Consider the following 23,157-nt stretch of genomic DNA (forward strand, 5'->3'; position numbering starts at 1 on the left):
TCAAAGACACTGTTTTCTTATTGTTTTTATACCTGGGTGATCGATCCATTGATGTAAGTGGGATGCTGAAGTCCTTTACTGCTATTCTGTCTTAATTTCCATTAATCTTTGCTTTATGTATTTAGGCAATCCAGTGTATAGATACTTACAATCGTTATATCCTTTTGTTGGATTGATGCCTTTTTCATTATGTATTACCTCTTTTGTCCCTTATTACGTTGCTTGTTTTAAAGTCTATATCAGCGGATTTTTCAGCAGAATCTTTGTAGGCCAGAAGGAAGTAGCATGATACATTCTAAGTACTGAAAGGGAAAAACTCTGCAGCCAAGGATATCCTCTCCAGAAAGCCTATCATTTAAAATAGAAGAAGAGATAAAGAGTTTCTCAAACAAAAACTAAAGGAATTTGTGACCATTAAACCAGCCCTACAAGAAATGTTAGAGGGAACACTTTGAGTGGAAAGGAAAGACCATAAGTGAGCATATGAAAAGCAGGAATCACAAAAACAGTAAAAATAACTATTTGTGTAAAAATCAGTCAAGGGATTCAAAAAATAAAAGTGTAAAATATGACACCATATACCAAAAAACATGGGGGTGTGAAGAATTAAAGTAAAATGAAGTAAAAATAGTCTATTTTCTCTGATTTAGGTGTTGCTACTCCAGTTTTTTTTTCTTCTTTCATTTGCATCGTAAATGTTTTCCATCCCTTCACTTTCAGTCTGTATGTGTCTTTAGCTCTGAGATGAGTGTCCTGCTGGCAGAATATATACCGGTCTCAGCTTTAAATTTTTAAAACATATTTTTCCACCCTATTTTTTCTTTTTAAAATACAAAACCGTGGCTTTAATGACATTAAAAAGCAGAAGCATCTATAGACACATTGCATAGACACTAGCTCACATATACACACACCACCTCATACACTCAAAGAATGTACAGAAAATCTGTATTAACATACAACAGTTTTGTAATATTTAGAGAAAAAGGAAACTTTTTTTCTCTTTGGCTAAAATAAACAGAGATATCACAAATACATGTAATGATTTCCAATATACTAAGCACTTAGTATATATTCTCTTATTCTCACAGGAAAAAAAAAGCTTTAAAGAAAATATTGTTATCCCACTTTTAAGTGAGAAACTGAGACAAATAAATCTTTAATGACTTGCCCCAATCAAACCCATAGCTATTTTATTTAAGTCACAAGAATACAGTCTCTCATTTGATTATGGCCCGTTAACTCCTGATTTCTTTCCTTTTTAAAATAGATATAGCTGCAAGTCTTTTTATCCTATCCTTTCATGTTTTTCAACCAGTTCTTTCCAGATCCACCCTAATACCTCTGCAATATACCATTGAGTCTCAGTAAAATAATACATATTTATAAATACTTAAAATAGAAAAAAATAATTATTACTTATAAAGTCATGATGCTTTCTAAATAAAGTATAAATAGAAGAGGGAACTTTGCTAAACATTGGCTGCTGCCAAGACTACAAATAACGGGCTGTCAGCTAAAGGGTTGGAACTTTTTCCATTAATTCCTCAATATACATTTTGTTAAACTTCTTATATAAATTACAGTAAGTTAAGATACAGTGTAATATTAGTTTTAGGTGTGCAGTTTAGTAATTCAATACTTACATAAAACACCCAGTGCTCATCACAACAACTGGAATCCTTAATTCCCATCACCTATTTAACCCCCCACCCCCACCTCCCACCTGGTAACTATCAGATTATTCTCTATAGTTAAGAGTCTGTCTCTTGGTTTGCCTTTCTTTTTTTCCCCTCTGCTCATTTATTTTCTTTCTTAAATTCCACATATTTGTAAAATCATATGGTATCTACTTTTCTCTGACTTATGGATTTTGCTTACCCTAATACTCTCTAGTCCCATCCATGTCCTTGAAAATAACAAGATTTCCATTCTTTTTTTATGGCATTATATATATATATATATATATATATATATATATCACATCTTCTTTACTCATTCATTAGTCAATGGACACTTGGGCCACTTACATTATTTGGCAATTATAGACAATGCTACTATAAACATCTAGGTGCATGTATCCCTTTGAATTAGTAATTTTGTATTTTTTTGGGTAAATACTTAGTGCAAATGCTGGATTGTAGGTTAGTTCTATTTATAACTTTTTGAGGAACCTCCATATGTTTTACAGAGTGGCTGCACCAGTTTGCACTCTGCAGTTGATTTTTGGTTGCACTATTCCTTCAGGCCAGTTGTCTGCAGAGGTTCTCCTTGCCCGCAGTGGACAGTATTTGGTCCTTGAGCAGAATATAGTGAGCTTCTACTAGGTGTGCTCTGGTCTGCTTCTTAAATGAGACCTAATATTACTTCCACCATAATTGAAGCCCTACAGACTCTATGGGCAGGGGTTTCTGATCGTCTTCTGGTGAAAGAACCTTCTGTGCTTGGAATAAGGCAAGCTTGACTGAGAAGAGTAGTCCCCTCAGAGTGCAGAGGTGTGGAACTTGGAGTAAGCAAGTTAGGAAGCTTATTTTGGCTCTTCACTGCTTCCCAAAGATGGCTCTGTGTTAAGCTGAGGGTTTGAGGGTGAGAAATGGCACCAGCCAGTTCTATTGTCCCTGGAGAGGTGTCTCTGTGAATGCTGCTTCACAGGGAAGCACTTTGAGAAGAGCGAATAATGTCCCTGCTGTGCGCCCAGTTTTTTTCAGATCACTTTTTCCATGTTGTCTGCCTTTTCAATAGGAGCAGCACAGTGCCCTCTAGGCTCTCAGCCAAAACTGATGACCTTTAAAACTCCAGGCTTTAGAGATGTGTCCTGGGCAGTGGTTTGTGCTAGTGTTATGTGGAGGAGCCTGCCAAGCTGGGACTGAGGGAAGCTTGACTGAGAAGGGCAGTCCTTCTAGAGCACAGGGGGTGAGGCTAGGTCTGAGCAAGTTAGGCAACCAGTGTTGGCACTGTGCTCTTTCCTCTACATGGCTGTGTTTATGCTGAGGAGTGGGGGAGGGAAATGGTACTGGCTAGCTCCTTTGTTCCCAGAGAGGCCTCTCCTTGAATGCGCCTCTCAAGGATGTGCTCCAAGATGATCCACAAATCTCCCTGCTGTGTGCCCCATTCTTCAGATTGCTGTTTCCATGCTGCCTACCACTGGTTGTTTTCCTTGCCTTCTTTCAAGGAGCAGCATGATGTCCTCAGGGTTCTATCCCAGCCAAGCCCACCTTTAAAACTCCAGTCTTTAAGCACCACTGGTTGCAAAAACTCACAAAAATCAGCCCCTCTTATTTTCCCAGTCAACGTCTTTGGGGAAATGTCCTCCTTGTGCATTTCCTTGTGTGCTCCACTCTCTCTCACCTTTCTCTGCAACTACTGCTCCTCCCCTCTGCAGTGCCTGTGATACCTTTCTCCCCTAAACCCCATCTGCACTTATCTTCTTTGATGTGGCCTTTTCTCTCCCTTTAGTTGTGGAGTTTGTTCTGTCAGTCTTCAGATTGATTACTGGAGTATTTATAAAGGATGAGGCTCTTCCTTGGGTGGAGATTTTAGTATTATCATAAGGTGAAGGAAATTTTAGGTCATTCCAGAGGTCACTCCATTGTCCATCTGCACAGGCATGAGTCTGGTTTAGTTCAAATAGTCTGAGTGGTCTGGGCCCATGGGAGGTCTTGTCAGGTCAGTGGACAGCATCTGGAGGTAGTTTTGGGATTCATTTGCCTGAGTCAGGAGAAAAGCCAGAAAGAAGAGCTTAGGGCAAAACGTAAAACAAAGGTTAGTTAGTACAAGTAGTTGGGCAGTATGGACCAGATCTTGGGGGTCTAGCTGGTGATACCTCTTGCCTCACTATGTTTTTTGATTGGAGTATTTAAACCATTTACATCTAACATAATTATTGATAAGTATATACTTATTGCAATTTTATTTGTTTTCTGGCTGTTTTTGTAGTTCTTTGCTGTTCATTTCTTCTCCTGCTCTCTTTCTGTGTGGTAACTTTCTATCGTGTTATGTTTGGCTTCCTTTCTCTTTACTTTTTGTGTATCTATTATCGGTTTTGGATTTGTGCTTACCATGAAGTTCATATATAACATCTTAAGTATATAGTAGACTATATTAAGTTGATGGTCATTTCAGTTCAAACACATTCCAAAAAAAAAAAACCACTTTCTTTCTTATCTTTTACTCCCTCCTCCATGTTTTATGTATATGCTTTTTAATGTATATACTTTATGTATATACATCTTTTTATTCATAATTTTCTTGTGTCTGATTATGGCCATTTATTCTCCATTTAAAGAAGTTCCTTTAATATTTCTTGTGAGGATTGGTTTAGTGATAATAAACTCCTTTATCTTATGTTTGTCTGGGAACTCTTTATCTCTCCTTGAAATATGAATGATAAGCCTGCTGGGTACAATATTCTTGGTGTTAAGTTTGTTTTTTTTTTCTTTTCAGCACTGTTTCCATTTCCCTCTTTCATGTCACTGATCCGTTCTTCTGCACCCACTAATTGGGTGCTTTCCATTTCCCTATCTTTCATGTCACTATTCAGTTCTTCTGCACCCACTAATATACTGTTGATTTTATCTATGTTTTTTTTTTAATTTCAGTCATTGTATTCTTCAACTCTGGTTCCTTTTAATATTTTTATGTCTTTTTTGAATGTCTCACTGATTCTTCCACTCTTCTCTCCAGCCTCAGTAAGCGTCTTTACAATCATTACTTTAAATTATTTATCAGGTATATTGTTTACCTCCATTTATTTTAGTTTTTTTTTTTTCTGAGGTTTTGTCTTATTCTTTCTTTTGAAGCTTCTTATTCTGTCTTCCCATTTTGCTCGACTTTTTTTGTTTATTTTTATGGATTAAGCAGAACAGCCACTTTTTTAGGAGAAGGAATCTTCTTGTGTATGGTTGTCCCCTATGTAGTATATGTGTGCTTAGGGAATTTTGCTGACTGGCTGAAGCCATGGCTGGCATGGGTTGGAGGTCCTGCAGTTCTCCACATTATGGGCACCTTGGAAGGACAGCTAAAGATGAAGCAAGTGTAGATCAGTGCAGTTCCCGGCCTTTTTAAGGACTAGGTGTCCTGCCAGTAGAGCTAAGGCTAAAGTGGGTGTAAACTGGAGTGTCCCAGAAATCTCCTCATAGAGGGTGCCTTGGAAAGCTCCTGGTGCTAAGATTAGGTGCAGACTGGGAGGTCCCATGGCTCGCCATGCAGCAAGTGTCCTGGCTGTACAGCTAAAGCTGAAGTGGGTGCAGGTCAGGAGATCCCAGGGCTTTCTGTGAAGGTCTCCTGGAAGGACAGGTCAAGCTTAAATGAGTGCAAGCTGGGGTGTCCTGGAATGGTCTATGCAGAAGATGTATTGGTGGGGTGGCTTGTGCAGAAGTGGTGTGAAGGCCAGGGGGTTCCTGAGCTCTATGCACAGGGGATGCTCTGACAGGATAGCTGAAGCTAAAATGGGTGCAAGCTGAGAGGACCTGGAGCTCTTTGCCCAGAAGCCATATTGGTAGAATAACTGAAGCTGAAGTGGATATAACCTGGGGTGTTGCAGGACCATCTGCATAGAGGGTGCCCTGAAAGGGTGGCTGGCTAGAGCCAAAGCAGGGTACAGGCTAAGACGTCCTAGGGCACTCCACACAAAGTTAACCCTGGCAGGACAGCTAAGGCTAAAGTGGATGCAGGCCAGTGTGGTCCCTGGACTCTTCCACACATGAGCCCTGACAGGAGAGTTGAAGCTGAACTGATTTCAAGCTGGATTATTCTAGAACTTTCCACACTGAGGGGAACCTGGTAAGACATCTAAAGCTGAATTGGGTGCAAACTGGGGTGTGCCAAGGTGCTCAGTGCAGTGGGCACCCTACCCAGGCAACTGGAGCAAAGACCAGTGTGGGAATGAGTACTTCAAGGTGTTCTGAGCAGCAGATATCCTAGTGGGCTGGGTAAAACTGATGCAAGCATGGGTGTTCTGGGTTTTTTTTTTTTCACTCAGAAGGCACACTGGCAGGGGAGCAGACATCACTCAGGAGGTTCCATAGCACTCTGTATCAAGCATGCCCTAGAAACCTATCTGAAGCCAAAGTGATGTGTGTCTGGAGTGTTCTGGAGTGCTTTGCACCTGTGGCCACCTTGGTGGGATGGTTAAGGCTGGTGTGGGGGCTCCTAGCTATGGTTTAGTGAGGCAGCAAGCCAGCCGTGGAGACCAGACCTTGCTTTTATCTGTTGTTTTAAGGTGGAGGGGGAGTATAAATCCTGTCATTCTCCCATTCTTCTGATTCAGAGAGCATATCCTCAGCTCCTTTGGCCTTTTAAACTGTACTTTTTTTTTTCTGTGCCCCAGAGCTACCAGTACTGATGTAGGCTTGCAGACCTGGGGGCCACTGAGGCGACAAACTGCTGTGCACGTGGATTCTGCTCCAGTTTGCATTTTCAAGGTGGAGAGGGAACTAAACTATGTTGTTCTCCAGTTCTTTATACCTAGAGCCCACAACTCTTCTGCCATCTGGCAGAGTTCTGGTGCTGTCTCTTATATGATAGTTGCTTTTTTAAATCACAGCTTTTATTCTGTATCCAAGGACAGAGGAACCTTTCTCTGTCCCTTAGTACTATCCCTTCTCTCTGCTGTTTGCATTGTCGGGGGTGGTAGTTCTTTTTGTTACCATGTCTTCATCTCCCTTTCTCTTCTCTTTCGACATTCTGTCTTTGGTTGCACAGAAGCTGTTCAGGAATTGTTCTATAAATAGGTGTACTTTGGTGTGTTCTATGGAGGGGATGAATTCGGGGTCTTCGGATATTGGACCAAAATCCTATTTCTAAGAATTTACCCATTTCTTCTAAGTTGTTTAATATGTTGATATACAATTTTTTCATAGTGAAAAATATTTTATTTATTTTTATTATTGTTGATATGCAATATTACATTGGTTTCAGGTGTACATCATAGTGACTGGACAATTCTATGCTCACCACAAGTATAGTTACCATCTGTCTCCATACAGTTCTATAACAATACCATTCACTGTATTCCCTATACTATACCTTTCATCCCCATGACTTATTTATTCTATAACTGGAAGCTTGTACATTCCATTCCCTTCACCCATTTTGCCCACTCCCCCTCTGGCAGTCACCAGTTTGTTCTCTGTATTTTTATGGGTCTATTTCTGCTTTCTGTATTTATTTGTTTTGCTTTTTAGATTCCACATGTAAGTAAAATTATATAACGTTTGTCTTTCTCTGTCTGACTTATTTAGTGAAAATATTTTTACACAAAGAAATTGGCAGCATAAAACATAAAATTGTCATATTCAACATAAAATATTACTCTTGTATTTATTTCTGGTTTTAGACTGTGTTTGGAAAGACACACTTTATAGCACTGCCAACCTAGGTGAAATGAAATCTATACCCTTCCTCCAAATTCCCCCTCTAATGGCAATTCTGATGATTTTCCTGAGTTCATGTTATTCTTATATTTACCAGCACTATAGCAGTGGGAAAAATAATATCTGGAAATCTTCCCTATCTGCCTGTTTCATGCTGGATCCATCCAATATTAACCCTTTAAGATCCATAGGCTTGCCCAATTTATCCATTGTTCAACTTTTAGAAACAGTGTGGTAGCTATTTCTAAGGCTACCTTGGAGTGTATTGGCATTTAAATATATTTTCTTTCCTTTTTTTTTTGTTTTTCTTAAGTGTTTTGACTTTTAGTAGTGTTTGCTTTATGGTACATACTAAAGAATAAAACATGATTAAAATGTGTTTGGAAATATTAATGAAAGAATTTAATATTTTTTATCATGTGCCTCAAGAGTGATTAAGACAGTGGGAAGTCCAGCCATGTATGTATTAATGGGCCTCTGAGATTATGTATGAATTTACCCAAAGGGAATAATATAATTGGACCTAATTTCTCTTGTAGTTCAGTGATCACCAGTGAGCAAGTAAGAAATATAAAGAGAGAAACCCCATTATATTGTCTTAATTAACCTTTTAGAAAAATGATTATTCATTGCTGATGAGTCTTAACAGGCAATATCCACTTTATTGTACTAGAATTGGTACATGTAATGTAATGTATGCCAATTTGTTTTGCCATCCAAGTTGTTTAATAACTATAATTTAGTGTGGTTTATATATATGTCAGAACATCAGACTCCATGCTAAGAAATTAGAATTTTCCACAGACAAACAAGGCATAAATTTAGTACACTATGAATTTTTAATATAATGACAATAAATATATCTTTTCCCAATTTATATGTTAATTTTCCCTCTTCAAATTACCAAATAAATTTATGTTTGACTTTTTTAAGTTTTTACAATGTTTACACCTACAAATAATTATAATAAAATATCTTCTGTTTTTAAATCATGTTCTATTATAAAAGCAATACTTAATTTTTTTGAAAAAAATTTGGATTAAGAAATAAAGCACTTATAATCCTCTCACACAGAATGACTCTTTTTATTAATAGTTTGATGTGTCTATTTCTTAGCATTTTTTCTAAACTTATATATAGACTTTCTTCTACAAAATTGGGATTACATTATATATACTCTGTATCTTTTTTCTTCCCTGTAGTATTATATTGTGAGAATTTCTCAAATCTTAACATTTTCAAGAGTGTGGGTTTTATTAACATATTATATTTAATTAAATGTGACAACTATTTTTGGTCAGCATTTATGTGTGTATCATTTTTGCTGTCAATGTTATTTTTAAGGTAATATATGTGCCTAAAACTCATCTCCAACTAATCTTACATATGACCTTTATCTAAACCTCTGGTTACACCTCTTCTTTCCTCTTCTGTTGTGAATATCTTAATCTTCTAAAATAAAGTGGTAGTAGAAACAGAAAGAGGAGAGAGAAAATTGAAATAGTGGTAGAAAGTAGCCACAAAGGTTGCTATAAATTGAGAGTCGTTATTAAACATTTGGGGCCTTGAAGAAAGGTGTAATAATAATGGAAATATTTTTAATAATTGAATAAAAAAGAACTTGATTTGATGTTTTTAAAAATACATCTTTGGCACCAACAAGAAATAAAATTTCTGTTGTTAATGTATTGTTGCTAAGAATAAGCCTGTTTGGAGTATTTCCTTGCTACCTATTGTCAATCCTTTATCTTTTCATTCTCTATCTTCCTAAAGCCATGGGAATAAAGAAGAATTCTCCTGCAGAGGAATACAACTTGCTGTGGACTGGTTTCTAGACAAAGGCCATAAAGATATTACTGTATTTGTGCCTGCATGGAGAAAGGAACAATCCCGTCCTGATGCACCAATTACAGGTACTATTTCAAATAAGACATTTCTGCCCATCCAGAGGCAAAGATAGCAAGATATTTGGGGAAAAGATGATCCCAACTTAGGTACTTATTTTATAAGTTTATTAAGTATATTTAAAATATCTTATATTAAGTGTATTTTTATTTGAAATGTACATTTATTTTAATTTATATATTTAACTTCAAGTTAGTTAACAGAGTGTGGTAATGGTTTCAGGAGTAGAACCCAGTGATTCATGACTTATAAATAACACCCAGTGCTCTTGTCAAAAAGTGCTCTCCTAAATGCTCATCACCCATTTAGCCAATCCTCCCACCCTCCATCCCTCCAGCAATCCTCAGTTTGTTCTCTGTATTTAAGAGTGATATCTTTTATTGTTTGCCTCCCTGTTTTTACCTCATTTTTCCTTCCTTCCCCTATGTTCATTTGTTTTGTTTCTTAAAATCCACATAATGGTGAAATCATATGATATTTATCTTTCTCTTACTGACTTATATTTGGCTTAGCATAATAGACTCTAGTTCCATCCATGTTGTCGCAAATGGCAGGATTTCATTATTTTTAGTCACCAAATAATAAGCCTTTGTATAATATATATACCACATCCTTTTTATCCATTCATCAGTCGATGGACATTTGAGCTCTTTCCATAATTTGGCTATTGATGATAGTGCTGCCATAAACATTGGGGTGCATGTGCCACTTCGAATCAGGAGTTTTGATCATTTGGATAAATACCTACTATTGCAATTGATGGGTCGTAGGAGAGTTTTATTTTTATTTTTTTGAGCTACCTCCATATTATTTTCCAGAGTGACTGCACATGTTTGCATCCCCACCAACAGTGCAAAAGTGTTCCTTTTTCTCTGCATCCTCACCAACATCTATTGTTTCCTATGTTGTTAATTTTAACCAGTCTGACAGGTGTGAGGTGGTATCCCATTGTGGTTTTGATTTATATTTCCATTATGGTGAGTGATGTGGAGCATCTTTTTATGTGTCTGGTAGCCATCTGGATGTCTTCTTTGGAAATGTATCTGTTCATTTCTTCTGCTCACTTGTCACTGGATTGTTTTTTGGGTGTTGAGTTTGATAAGTTCTTTATAGATTTTGGATAATAGTCCTTTATCAGAAAGGTCATTTGCAATTATCTTCTCCCATTCCAACAGTTGTCTTTAAGTTTTGTTGATTGTTTCCTTCACTGTGCAGATTTTTATCTTGATGAGGTCCCACTTGTTCATTTTTGCTTTTGTTTCCCTTGCCTTTGGTACATGTCTAGTAAGAAGTTGCTGTGGCTGAGGTCAAAGAGGTTGCTGGTTGTTTTCTTCTTTAGGATTTTGATGGTTTCCTGTCTCACATTTAGGTCTTTTATCTATTTTGAGTTTCTTTCTGTGCATGGTGTATGAAAGTGGTCCAGGTTCATTCTTATGCATGTTGCTGTCCAGTATTTCCAACACCATTTGCTGAAGAGACTGTCGTTTTATCCATTGGATATTCTTTCCTGCTTTGTCAAAGATTAGTTGGCCATACATTAATGGGTTCATTTCTGGGTTCTCTACTCTGTTCCATTGATCTGTCTTGTTTTGTGTCAGTACCGTACTGTCTTGATGATTACAGCTTTATGATACAGCTTGAAGACTGGAATTGTGATACCTCTAGCTTTGGTTTTTTCAAAATTACTTTGGCTATTTGGGGTATTTTCTGGTTCCATATAAATTTTAGAATTACTTGTTCTAGCTCTGTGAAGAATGCTCATTTTATTTTGATAGTGATTGCATTGAATGTGTGGATTAGTTTGGGTAGTTTAAACATTTTAACAATATTTGTTCTTCCAATTCGTGAGTATACAATGCTTTTTTTTATTTATTTGTGTCTCTAATTTCTTTTATAAGATTTCTATAGTTTTCAGTGTACAGATACTTTACCTCTTTGGTTAAGTTTATTCCTAGGTATCTTATGGGTTTTGGTGCAGTTATAAATGAGATCACTGAAGAGTGAAATTTTGACTTCTTCCTTGCTGATTTGTATGCGTTTATTTCTTTTTGTAGTCTGATGGCTGAGGCTAAGACTGCCAGTACTATGTTGAACAGCGCTGAGAGTGGACATCTCTGTTGTGTTCCTGCCCTTAAAGGGAGAGCTCTCAGTTTTTCCCCATTGAGGATGGTATTAGCTGCGGGTCTTTTGTATATGGCCTTTATGATGTTGAGGTATGTTCCTTCTCTACCGACTTTCTTGAGGGCTTCTTCTTATCAGGAAAGGATGCCACATTTTGTCAAATGCTTTTTCTGCATCTGTTGAAGGATTATATGGTTCTAATCCTTTATTTTACTAATGTGGTGTATCATGTTGATTGATTTGTGAATATTGAACCAATCTTGCAGCCCAGGAATAAACCCCATTTGATCATGGTGAATATTTGTTTAATGTACTGTTGAATTCAATTTGCAGATATCTTGTTAGGATATTTGCATCCAGTTTTATTGGGGATATTGGCCTGTAATTCTCCTTATTAGTGCAGTTTTTGTCTGGTTTTGGAATCAACATAATGCTGACTTCATAGAACGAATTTGGAAGCTTTCTTTCCACTTTGTTTTTTTTTTTTTTTTTGGAAGTTTTTGAGAAGAATAGGTATTAACTCTGCTTTAAATGTCTGGTAGAATTCCCCCTGGGAAGCCATCTGGCCCAGGACTCTAGTTTGATGGGAGATTTTGATAACTAATTCAATTTCTTGGTGGTTATTGGCTTGCTCAAATTTTCTATTTCTTTCTCTTTCAGTTTTGGTAGTGTGTGAGTTTCTAGGAATTGTCCATTTCTTCCAGATTGCCCAATATGTTGTCATATAATTTTTCATAGAATTTGCTTATAATTGTTTGCATTTCTGCAGTGTTGGTGGTGATGTATCTTCTTAATTCATGATTTTATCTATTTTGGTCCTTTCCCTTTTCTTTTTGGAATTATGGCTAGTGATTTATCAATTTTGCTTATTCTTTCAAAGAAAGAGCCCTAATTTTCATTTGTATGTTCTGTTTGTTGTTGTTGTGTTGTTTCAATATCATTGATTTCTGCTCTAATCTTTATTATTTCCCTCCTTCTGCCTGTTTTAGGCTTTATTTGCTGCTCCTTTCAAGCTCCTTTAGGTGTAAGGTTAGATTTTTTTTTGAGAAAGATTATCTTTCTTGCTTCTCAAGAGAGTCCTGAATTGCTATATACTTTTCTCTTCAGCCTGGTTATGCTACATCCCAAAGGTTTTGTATTGTCATGTTTTCATTTTCATTTGCTTACATATATTTTTAAATTTCTTATTTAATTTCCTGGTTGATCCATTCATTCTTTAGTACAATGTCCTTTGACCTCCATGTATTTGAGAGCTTTCCAAATATTGTGTGTGTGTGTGTGTGTGTGTGTGGTTGACTTCAAGTTTCAAAGCATTGTGATTAGAAATTATGCATGTTTAGGGGCGCCTGGGTGGCTCAGTCAGTTAAGTGTCCAACTTTGGCTCCAGTCATAACCTCACAGTTTGTGAGTTCAAGCCGCATGTCAGGCTCTGTGTTGTCAGCTCAGAGCCTGGAGCCTGCTTCAGATTCTGTGTCTCCTTCTCTCTCTGTCCCTCCCCCACTTGTGCTCTGTGTCTCTCAAAAATACATAAATGTAAACAGTTTTTTTTTTAAAAATTATGCATGTTTAGGACAGCAACATTCAGAAGAATGAAACTTGACCACTTTCTTACACCATACAAAAAAATAAACTCAAAATGGATGAAGGACCTGAATGTGAGACAGGAAACCATCAAAACCCTAGAGGAGAAAGCAGGAAAAAAACCTCTCTGACCTCAGCTGCAGCAATTTCTTACTCGACACATCCCCAAAGGCAAGGGAATTAAAAGCAAAAATGAACTATTGGGACCCCATCAAGATAAAAAGCTTCTGCACCACAAAGGAAACAATCAACAAAACTAAAAGGCAACCGATGGAATGGGAAAAGATATTTGCAAATGACATGTCGGATAAAGGGCTAGTATCCAAAACCTATAAAGAACTCACCAAATTCCACAACTGAAAAACAATCGAGTGAAGAAATAGGCAGAAGACATGAATAGACACTTTTCCAAAGAAGCTATCCAGATGGCCAACAGACACATGAAAAGATGCTCAACGTCACTCCTCATCAAGGAAATACAAATCAAAACTACAATGAGATATCACCTCACTCCTGTCAGAGTGGCTAAAATGAACAAATCAGCAGACTACAGATGCTGGCAAGGATATGGAGAAATGGGAACCCCGTTGCACTGCTGGTGGGAATGCAAACTGGTGCAGCTGCTCTGGAAAACAGTGTGGAGGTTCCTCAAAAAAATTAAAAATAGAACTACCCTATGACCCAGCAATAGCACCACTAGGAATCTACCCATCAGGAGTGCTGATGCATAGAGGCACATGTACCCCAATGTTTATAGCAGCACTTTCAACAATAGCCAGTTTATGGAAAGAGCCTAAATGTCCATCAACTGACGAATGAATAAAGAAGATGTGGTTTATATATACAATGGAATACTACTTAGGAACGAGAAAGGATGAAATCTGGCCATTTGCAGCAACGTGGATGGAACTGGGGGGTATTATGCTAAGTGAAACAAGCCAGGCAGAGAAAGACAGATACCGTATATCTTCACTCATATGTTAAGACTATGGGGGAAGGGAAGGGGAAAAAAAAAGTTACAGAGAGGGAGGGAGGCAAACCATAAGAGACTCTTAAGGACTGAGAACAAACTAAGGGTAGATGGGGGTTGGGGGAGAGAGGAAAGTGGGTGATGGGCAGAGAGGAGGGCACTGGTTGGGATGAGCACTGGGTGTTGTATGGAAACCAATTTTACAATAAATTATATTAAAAAAAGAAAAAAGAAATTATGCATGTTTTGGTCCTGAACTTTTTGTACTTGTTGAAAGCTGATCTGTGACCCATTATGTAATCTATTCTGGAGAATGTTCCATGTGCACTCAAGAAGAATGTGTATTAAGCTGCTTTAGGATGAATCATTCTGCATATACGTGTTAAGTCCATCTGGTCCAGGTCGTCATTCAAAGCCATTGTTTCCTTATTTTCCTTTTTTTTTTTTTTTTTTTTAAATTTCCTGCTTAGATGATCTGTCCATTGTTCTAAGTGGGGTATTAAAGTCCCCTATCTTTATGGTATTATTATCAATGAGTTTTGTTATGTTTGTTATTATTTGATATATATTTTTGGGTCCTTCCATGTTGAGGGGCATAAATATTTACAATTTTTAGCTCTTCTTAAGGGATTAACCCCTTAATTATGCTATAATGCCCTCTTCATCTCTTGTTACAGTCTTTGTTTTAAAATCTAATTTTTCTGATATGAGTATGGCTACTATGGCTTTCTTTTGACCTCCATTAGCAAGACAGATGGTTTTCCATGCCCTCATATTCAATATGCAGTTGTGTTTAGGTCTACAATAAGTCTCTTGTAGTCAGCAAATAGATGGATCTTGTGTGTGTGTGTGTGTGTGTGTGTGTGTGTGTGTGTGTTTTAATCCATTCTAATACTCTATGTCTTTTGATTGGAGTATTTAGTCCATTTACATTCAGAGTGATTATTAAAAGATACGAATTTAGTGCCATTATATTTTGTGTAAAGTTGGTGTTTCTGGTGATGTTCTCTGGTCCTTTGTAGTCTTTGTTGCTTTGTTCTTTTTCTCCACTCGGAGTCCCCCTTAAAATTTCTTGCAGGGCTGGTTTAGTGGTCACAAATTCCTTTAAACTCCTTTAGTTTTTGTTTGTCTGGGAAAATCTTTATCTTTCCTTGTATTCTGAATGACAGCCTTGCTGGATAAAAAATTCTTGGCTGCATATTTTTCCCATTCAGACCATTGAATATTTTCTTCCTCTATCATCTGACCTGCCAATTTTCAGTGGACATATCTGCTGCTAACCTTATGTGTTTACCCTTGTAAGCTAATGACCTTTAGTCCCTAGCTGCTTTCAGAATTCTCTCTTTATCTTTGTTCTTTGCACATGTCACTATGTTATCTCATGTTGTTGACCTGTTTTTGTTGATTTTGAGGGGTGTTCTCTGTGCCTCTTGGACTTGGATGCCTGTTTACTTCCCCACTTAGGTTAAGTTTTCAACTATAATTTGTTCAAATAAACCTTCTTCCCCTTTTTCCCATTCTTCTTCTTCTGGGACTCCTATGATACATATATTGTTTCATGTTATGGAATCACTATGTTCTCTAAGTCTTTTCTTGTGATCTAATATTTTCAACTGACTCTTCTTTTCAGCTTCATTTTTCCCATAATTTTATCTTCTATATTACCTATTCACTCCTCTGCTTCTTCAATCCTTGTTGTGACTGTATGCAGTTGGTTTTGCATCTTAGTTATATCATGTTGTATTTCAACCTGACTAGTTTTTAAGTCTTTGATCTCTGCAGCAAGGGTTTGTGTGGTGTCTTCTCTGTTTTTGTTTTTGTTTTTGTTTTTGTTTTTTTCAAGCCCAGCTAGTAGTCTTATGACTGTTGTTCTAAACTCTTGTTCAGATATTTTGCTTATATCAGTTTTGAGCAAGTCCCTGGCTGTAATTTCTTCTTGATGTTTCTTTTTGGGGAAAATTCCTGTCTTGTAATTTTTGCTAAGTTTCTGCCTTTGCATGTTTTAAAGTCTTGTTATGCTTACTGCACCTGTGAGTACTACTATATTAAAAAGGGCCACACACTGTCCAGGGCCTGGCATCTCAGGTAGTGTTTCTGATGTGTGCTATGTGCATTCTGCTATTGTGTTTTGGCTGCTCTTCTCACTGGGCAGTCCTCTGCAGACTCCTCCTTGGTTGCATTGGGTTGTGTTTGGACCTTTAAGTAGGTGTGCTTTGATTTTTTTATTAAAATAAGCCTGGGAAAAAAGGAAATAAGAGAAAACAAAACATGATCCCCAGAAAAGATAAAAGGAAAGGAAACAACAACAACAACAACAAAAAAACCATAGTATCCAAATCTATAGGGCTGATTCCGGCAAAAAGAATGAAAAATGAGAAAAAAATAAAAGAGAAACAAAGACAAGAAAAGCCTGATCCAAAACCAGAGAAAATGAAAACAAACAAACAAACAAAAAAAACCTAGGAGCCTGATTCCAAAAGAAAAAAAGGGGAAAGAAGAAAACAAAACAAAACAAAACAACAACAACAATAATAACAACAAAACTAAGCCTGGTCTTATTCCCACCAGAACTTCAGGTGTTTTTTTTTTTTTTTTTAAAGTATTCGATTTTGAGTATATTTGGTGCATGTGCAGTGCTGTTTGTGCTGGTCTTCTGGAGAAGAGGCCTGATGCATTGGCTCAGAGTCAGTCTTACCCCATAAATAGGCAGTTGTCAGGCATAAGGGGAGTGGGGTTTTGTGTAAATGGGTCTTGCCTCCAACTGGGCCTGCTTTGTTGCTCTCTGAAATCCCACTGTGTTGGTGTTGGGGAGAAAATTGTGCTACCCTAATCTTTTGTCATGGAACAGGGGACCTCACCCACCCCCCTCTTCAGGAAGTCCTCACAAAATAGCGAGGGCAGTCAGCTGGCCCTGCACCACAACTCTGCTGCGTTTTTTCTTTGGCACACATCACTGGGATTCAAAACCTGAAGTCTTAAGGGACCAGGCACCATATGGATCTGCCACCCTCCTCCAGAGTACAGCCTCTCCACGCTGTGTCTGAAGTCCTTTGTCCATGAAAAACAGTCTCATGCCTGCACAGTGTGCACAGTCTATGGTGCAGAACCGACAAAAGCAGCAAAGGTTATATTACCTCTGGGTGTCCTTCTTTCTCTTGCTAATAAAAGGCCTTTTGCTGATGCTTACAGGGTCTTTTGTCCTTGGGGAGGCACTATACCCTCTTTCAAAAGTACTCAAGGAAGGGGAGTGTTCTCTCACAATGAGCCCTGGAGATCCCAACACCATGCTATGCCCACTGGGCCCAGCTCCCTCCTCTCCAGGAGTATGCACCACAGCTCAACTCTGGAGAAATTTGTGCTCTTCCAAAACCTCAGAGTTTGAGCTCCAAATGCTGTTTGCAAAAAACAAAAACAAAAACAAAACAAACAAACGAAACCAATCTGGGACACTCAGTACTTCTCACTCCTCAGTGAATGGTCTGGAGAGGGTTTCCTCTTGTGCAAACTTGATGCCACACTTTCTCAACCCCTCTCTCTTTGTCTCCTTTTTGTCTCTACAGGGAAAAGGTTCCCTTCCCTCTGCGGCACCATTTTTCTATCCCCCAATTCAGTTCCACACACCTTGCATCTGCTATGCTATCTCCCTCCAACTGTGGAGCTCCATCTGCCATTCTGTAAAATTGATTTTCTGGGTGTTTCAATTGATCTGACCTCAATACAGCTGTTATTGAGGGATGGGGAAAGCCTCATATTAAGTATATTTTTAAACATATTTTTTCCTGATCCAAATAAAACTGTTATTGCTTTGTCGCATATGGCAGTTAAATTGAGACAACTTGAATTCAGTAAGGAATAAAGCATACAGTATTAAAAAAAAGTGCTTTTTTACTTGACCATAGACTTCAGGCTAAAGAAGCGTGAATATGGTTATGTGTGAGTGACTGAATTTTCCAAAGAACTGAAGAAACCATAGTAGGGTATGGATCACAGGCTGTACCAAAGAAGTGATTGTGAGATTTGCAAATTACAGGGTAAAATATATAGGGAGAATAGTCAGAGCCAAATTAGCCATGAGGCACAGAAGGCCCAGTGTTGAAGACCCATGATACTTTTAGTGTTTTAATTTGAAGCACAGGTAATATGGCAGAGTAGAAAGACCCTGAGCTCATGCCATCCCTCATTTGCAACTAGATATCACTCATAACTATGTCAATAAACGAGAGAGTGATACGAAGACTGACAGAACAATGTCCACAACTAAATTTACAGGAGACACATTAGAGAGGTTAGGAAGGGCAGAAATGGTACCTTAGTTGGGAGCAGCCTGCAGGAAGGAGGGAACTGTGCTTGCAGAGAGGGGAAAGCACCAGGGAACCCACACAGGGAAGATAAATTACAATAACATCTAGCCTTAAATATCAGAGGGGCTGAATTCTGTAAGTTTGTATAACCAGCAACACATGGAGCCTAATGTTTAAAGTCAGATGACTCAGCAATAGGCTAGCTGAGAGGGAAAGTGGTACCCTAGTCCCCACCCTAAAAGAGAAAACAGCCCATGAACAGGAAACATAGAAACAAGAGCTTACAAAACAGGAGGAAGATATGTTTATACTGATTTTGGAGCATGTTGGGGAACTTCTCTGGTAACAAGAGAGATGGGAGTCACCATTTTCCTCCCTGAACCCCCAGAATAAACACAGTGCTACTTGTGGGACATGGGGTTACACAGGCACCTGCATCTTTGACCCAGAGTTCAGGGTAAATTTTGTTAAAGCTGTATGTGTACCCTGCCCAACTACCAGGTGGACAGTTGCCACCATGCACCCTGCCAAGCCACAGTGAAGCACCAGCCATGCATGGCTAGCTATTGTCACATGCCACATCCAGACACTTGGGACACAGCTATTGATGTGTATCATATCCAGACACTGGGGGCATACCTGCTGAAGTATCCCACAATCAGTTGACTTGCTGCACCCAGCCATGTGATGCCAGCCACGTGATGCCAGCCACCATCACACACTGTCCCCAGTTGTGCCTAGCAGTTGTCATGTGGTACAGCCGGTATCACACCCCAGACAATCCCACATGCAGACTTCAGGTGCTGCGGTGCTCTGGAGTATCCAGCAAAAAACTAGAGTCCCACTGCAAAATTTGCTAACACTGCTCCACATTCTCAATTTCCCTAGTAGGGATGCCATCTCAGAAATGGCCTGCCTGGGTCCCATTAATATTACAGAGAGCAAACACAGCCCACAACTGAGAGAATCAGTGCAGACAACTGCACTGAAAAGAAAAGTTGACTCAGACACAAGAGTAAGGCATACACAACACATACAGGTTACTCTCCTAAAGTGCCAAGCTCTGGTGAACAGGGGACACTGCACTGCAGGGCACTCCAGGACCTCCTCTTCAAAAAGTCACTACTTTCCTTTTTTTTTTTTTAATTTTTTTAACGCTTATTTATTTTTGAGACAGAGAGAGAGCATGAATGGGGGAGGGTCAGAGAGAGAGAGGGATACACAGAATCTGAAACAGGCTCCAGGCTCTGAACTGTCAGCACAGAGCCCGACGCGGGGCTTGAACTCACGAACCACAAGATCATGACCTGAGCCGAAGTCAGAAGCTTAACCGACTGAGCCACCCAGGAGTCCCAAAAAGTCACTACTTTCAAGAGCACAAGACATTGATGACTTTCTTAACACACAAAAACAGACACAGAGAGACAGACAAAATGAGGAGACAGAGAAATTTATCCCAAATGAAACAGCAGGACATGGCTACCGCCAGAAATCTAAAAGGAACAGACATATGTAACATACCTGATGGAGAATTTAAAATAATGCTCATAAGGATACTTACTGGATTTGAGAAAAGAGTGGAAAACATGAGTGAGATCCTTAACACAGAGATAAGGAATAACATAGCAGTGATAAAGGGCTCAATAAACAAAATGAGAAATCAGCTTGATGGAAAGAATGGCAAGATGAAAGAAGCAGAGGAATAAATTAGTGACCTACAAGAAAAAGTAATGGAAACTAATTAAGTTGAACAAAGGAGAAAAAAACAATTACGCAAAATGAGAATAGACTTAGGGAACTCAGTGATTCCACCAGATGTAGTAACATTTGTATTATAGGAGTCCCAGAAGAAGAAGAAGAAGGAGAGAGAAAAGGGGGCAGAAAATTTATTTCAAGAAAAAATAGCTGAAAACTTGCCTAAATTGGTGAAGGAAGCAGATATCTAGATCCAGGATGCACAGAGAACTCCCATCAAAATCAAAAAAGCAGACACACACTAAGACATATTGTTTGCAAAATATAATGATAAACAAAAAAAAATCCTAAAATTGTCAAGACAAATGAAGTCAGTATATTACAAGGAAAAGCCATAAGGCCAGCAGGAGATTTTTTAACAGAAACTTGGCAAGACAGAAGGGGGTAGCATGATATATTCAAAGTGCTGATGGGAAAAAAATCTGCAGCCAAAAATACTCTATCAAGCAAGGCAATCATTCAAAATAGAAGGAGAGATCAAGAGTTTCCCAAATAAACCAAAACTAAGGAGTTTGTGACCATTAAACCAGTCCTTCAAGAAATATTAAAGGGTACTTTGAATGGGAAGGACACACACAAAATGACAGTATAAAAATAAAAAAAATGAAGAAGCAGTAAAAATAAACATTTATTTAAAAAATAGGTCAAGGAACTCACAAAATAAAATGATATATAAAATATAATGATACATACCTAACACGTGGGAAGGAGAGGAGAAAGAATGAATTCAAACATAAATGCCCACCAACTTAATATAGACAGCTTTATGAAGACGAGGGTATATACAAACCCAATGGTAACCATATATCAAAAAACACTAATAAATATGCAAGGAATTAAGAGAAAGAATCCAAATATATCACTAAATAAAATCAGCAAAACATGAAAGATAAGAAAGGATCACAGAAAATATTCAGGAAAAAAACAAACAAGTAACAAAATGGCAATAAATACATATCTATCAATAATTACTTTAAATGTAAATGGACTGAATGCTCCAATCAAAAAAAAATATATAGGGTGACAGAATGGATAAAGAAAACAAGACCCATCTATATGCTGCCTACAAGAGATTCATTTTAGACTTAAAAAGCACCTGCAGAGGCGCGCCTGGGTGGCTCAGTTGGTTAAGCGTCCGACGTTGGCTCAGGTCGTGATCCCGCAGTCCATGAGTTCAAGCCCCACATCGGGCTCTGTGCTGACAGCTTAGAACCTGGAGCCTGCTTCTGATTCTGTGTCTCCCTCTCTCTCTGACCCTCCCCCCGTTCATGTTCCGTCTCTCTCTGTCTCAAAAAGAAATAAACGTTAAAAAAAATTTTTAAAAAGCACCTGCAGATTGAAAATGAGGGGAAGGAGAAACATGTATCATGCAAATGGATGTAAAAAAAAAAAAAAAGCCTAATGCTTTTTAGCAAGCATTAGTAGCAAGACTAATGTAAGTCAAAATAGAGTTTAAAATAAAAAACTGTAGGGGCTCCTGGGTGGCTCAGTCAGTTAAGCGTCTGACTTTGGCTCAGGTCATAATCTCATGGTTTGTGGGTTTAAGCCCCACATCGGGATTTGTGCTGATAGGTCAGAACCTGGAGCCTGCTTTAGTTTCTGTGTCTCCCTCTCTCTCTCTGTCCCTCGCCTTCTCACTCTATGTCTCTCTCTTTCAAAAATAAACAAACATTTACAAAAAAGTTAAAATAAAAACTGTAACAAGAGACAAAGAAGGACAGTATATAATAATAAAGTGGGCAATCCCACAAGAAGATATAACAATTGATTGAAATATGCATATGTATATATACACACACACTCAACATAGGAGTCTCCAAGTACATAAAACAGTTAATAATAAACATAAATAAACTAATCTATAATAATGCAATAATAGTAGGGGACTTTAACACCCCATTTACATCAATGGATAGATCGTGTAAACAAAAAATCAACAAGGAAATGATGGCTTTGAATGACACACTGGCAACTGGATTTGACAGATACATTCATAACATTCCATCTGAAAGCAGCAGAATACACATTCATTTCAAGTGCACACAGATCATTCTCCAGAATAGATCACATTTTCACCTACAAAACAAATCTCAACAAGTTCAAGAAGAGCAAAGTAATACCATGCATCTTTTCTGACCACAAAGCTATGAAACTAGAAATCAATCACACACAAAAATCTGAAAAGAGTACAAATACATGGAGGTTAAAAAACACCCTACTAAGTAACGAATGAAACCAGGAATTAAAAGAAGTAAAAAAAAAAAAAAAGTACATGGAACAAAAGACACGTAAAAAGATTCTCAACATCACTTATCATCAGGAAGTGCAAATCCAAACTACAATGGGATATCACCTCACGCCTGTCAGAATGGCTAAAATCAACAACAGAAGAGAAAACAGGTGTTAGCAAGGATGTGGAGAAATCTTCTTACACTGTTGGTGGGAATGCAAACTGGTGCAGCCACTCTGGAAAACTGAATGGAGGTTCCTCAAAAAGTTAAAAAATAGAATCATCCTATGCATTGCACTACTAGGTATTTACCCAAAGAATACAAATATACTAATTCAAAAGGATACATGCATCCTGATGTTTATAGCAGCATTAACTAAAATAGCAAAATTATGGAAATAGTCCAAATGTCCATCAACTGATGAATGGATAAAGATGTGGTATATATATATATATATATATATATATATGCAATGGAATATTACACAGCCATAAAAAACCATGAAATGTTGCTATTTGCAGTTACATGGATGGAGCTAGAGAGTACTATGCTAAGTGAAATAGGTCCGTGAGAATAAGACAAATACCATATGATTCCACTCATATGTGGTGTTTAAGAAACAAAACACATGATCAATGGAAAAAAAAAAGAGAGGGGCAAACCAAGAAACAGATTCTTAACTATAGAGAATAAACTTACGGCTACCAGAGTGGAAGTGGATGGGAAGATGTGTTAAATAGTTGCTTTGTATTAAGAGTGCACTTGTGATGAGCACTAGGTGATGTATGCAAGTGCTGAAGCACTAAATTGTACACCTGAAACTAATATCATACTGTTTGTAAACAAACCGAAATTTAAATAAAAAGTAAAAATAAAATAAAATAAAATATGAATTTATAGGATAAAAAAATAAAAATTAT

General features: G+C 37.9%; 1 protein-coding gene across 1 annotated transcript in view; it reads left to right on the forward strand.

Annotated features, from left to right (window-relative positions):
- The window catches only part of ZC3H12B (zinc finger CCCH-type containing 12B), a 70,721-nt gene that overhangs the window by 38,277 nt on the left and 9,287 nt on the right, over window positions 1-23,157 (forward strand). Inside the window, exon 2 of the mRNA XM_042975105.1 lies at window positions 9,147-9,286. Within this exon, the coding sequence (XP_042831039.1) occupies window positions 9,147-9,286 (140 nt within the window). The remainder of the gene's footprint in view (window positions 1-9,146; window positions 9,287-23,157) is intronic.

This window comes from Panthera tigris, chromosome X, assembly GCF_018350195.1.
Source record: "Panthera tigris isolate Pti1 chromosome X, P.tigris_Pti1_mat1.1, whole genome shotgun sequence".
In the NCBI taxonomy this organism is placed as follows: Eukaryota; Metazoa; Chordata; class Mammalia; order Carnivora; family Felidae; genus Panthera; species Panthera tigris.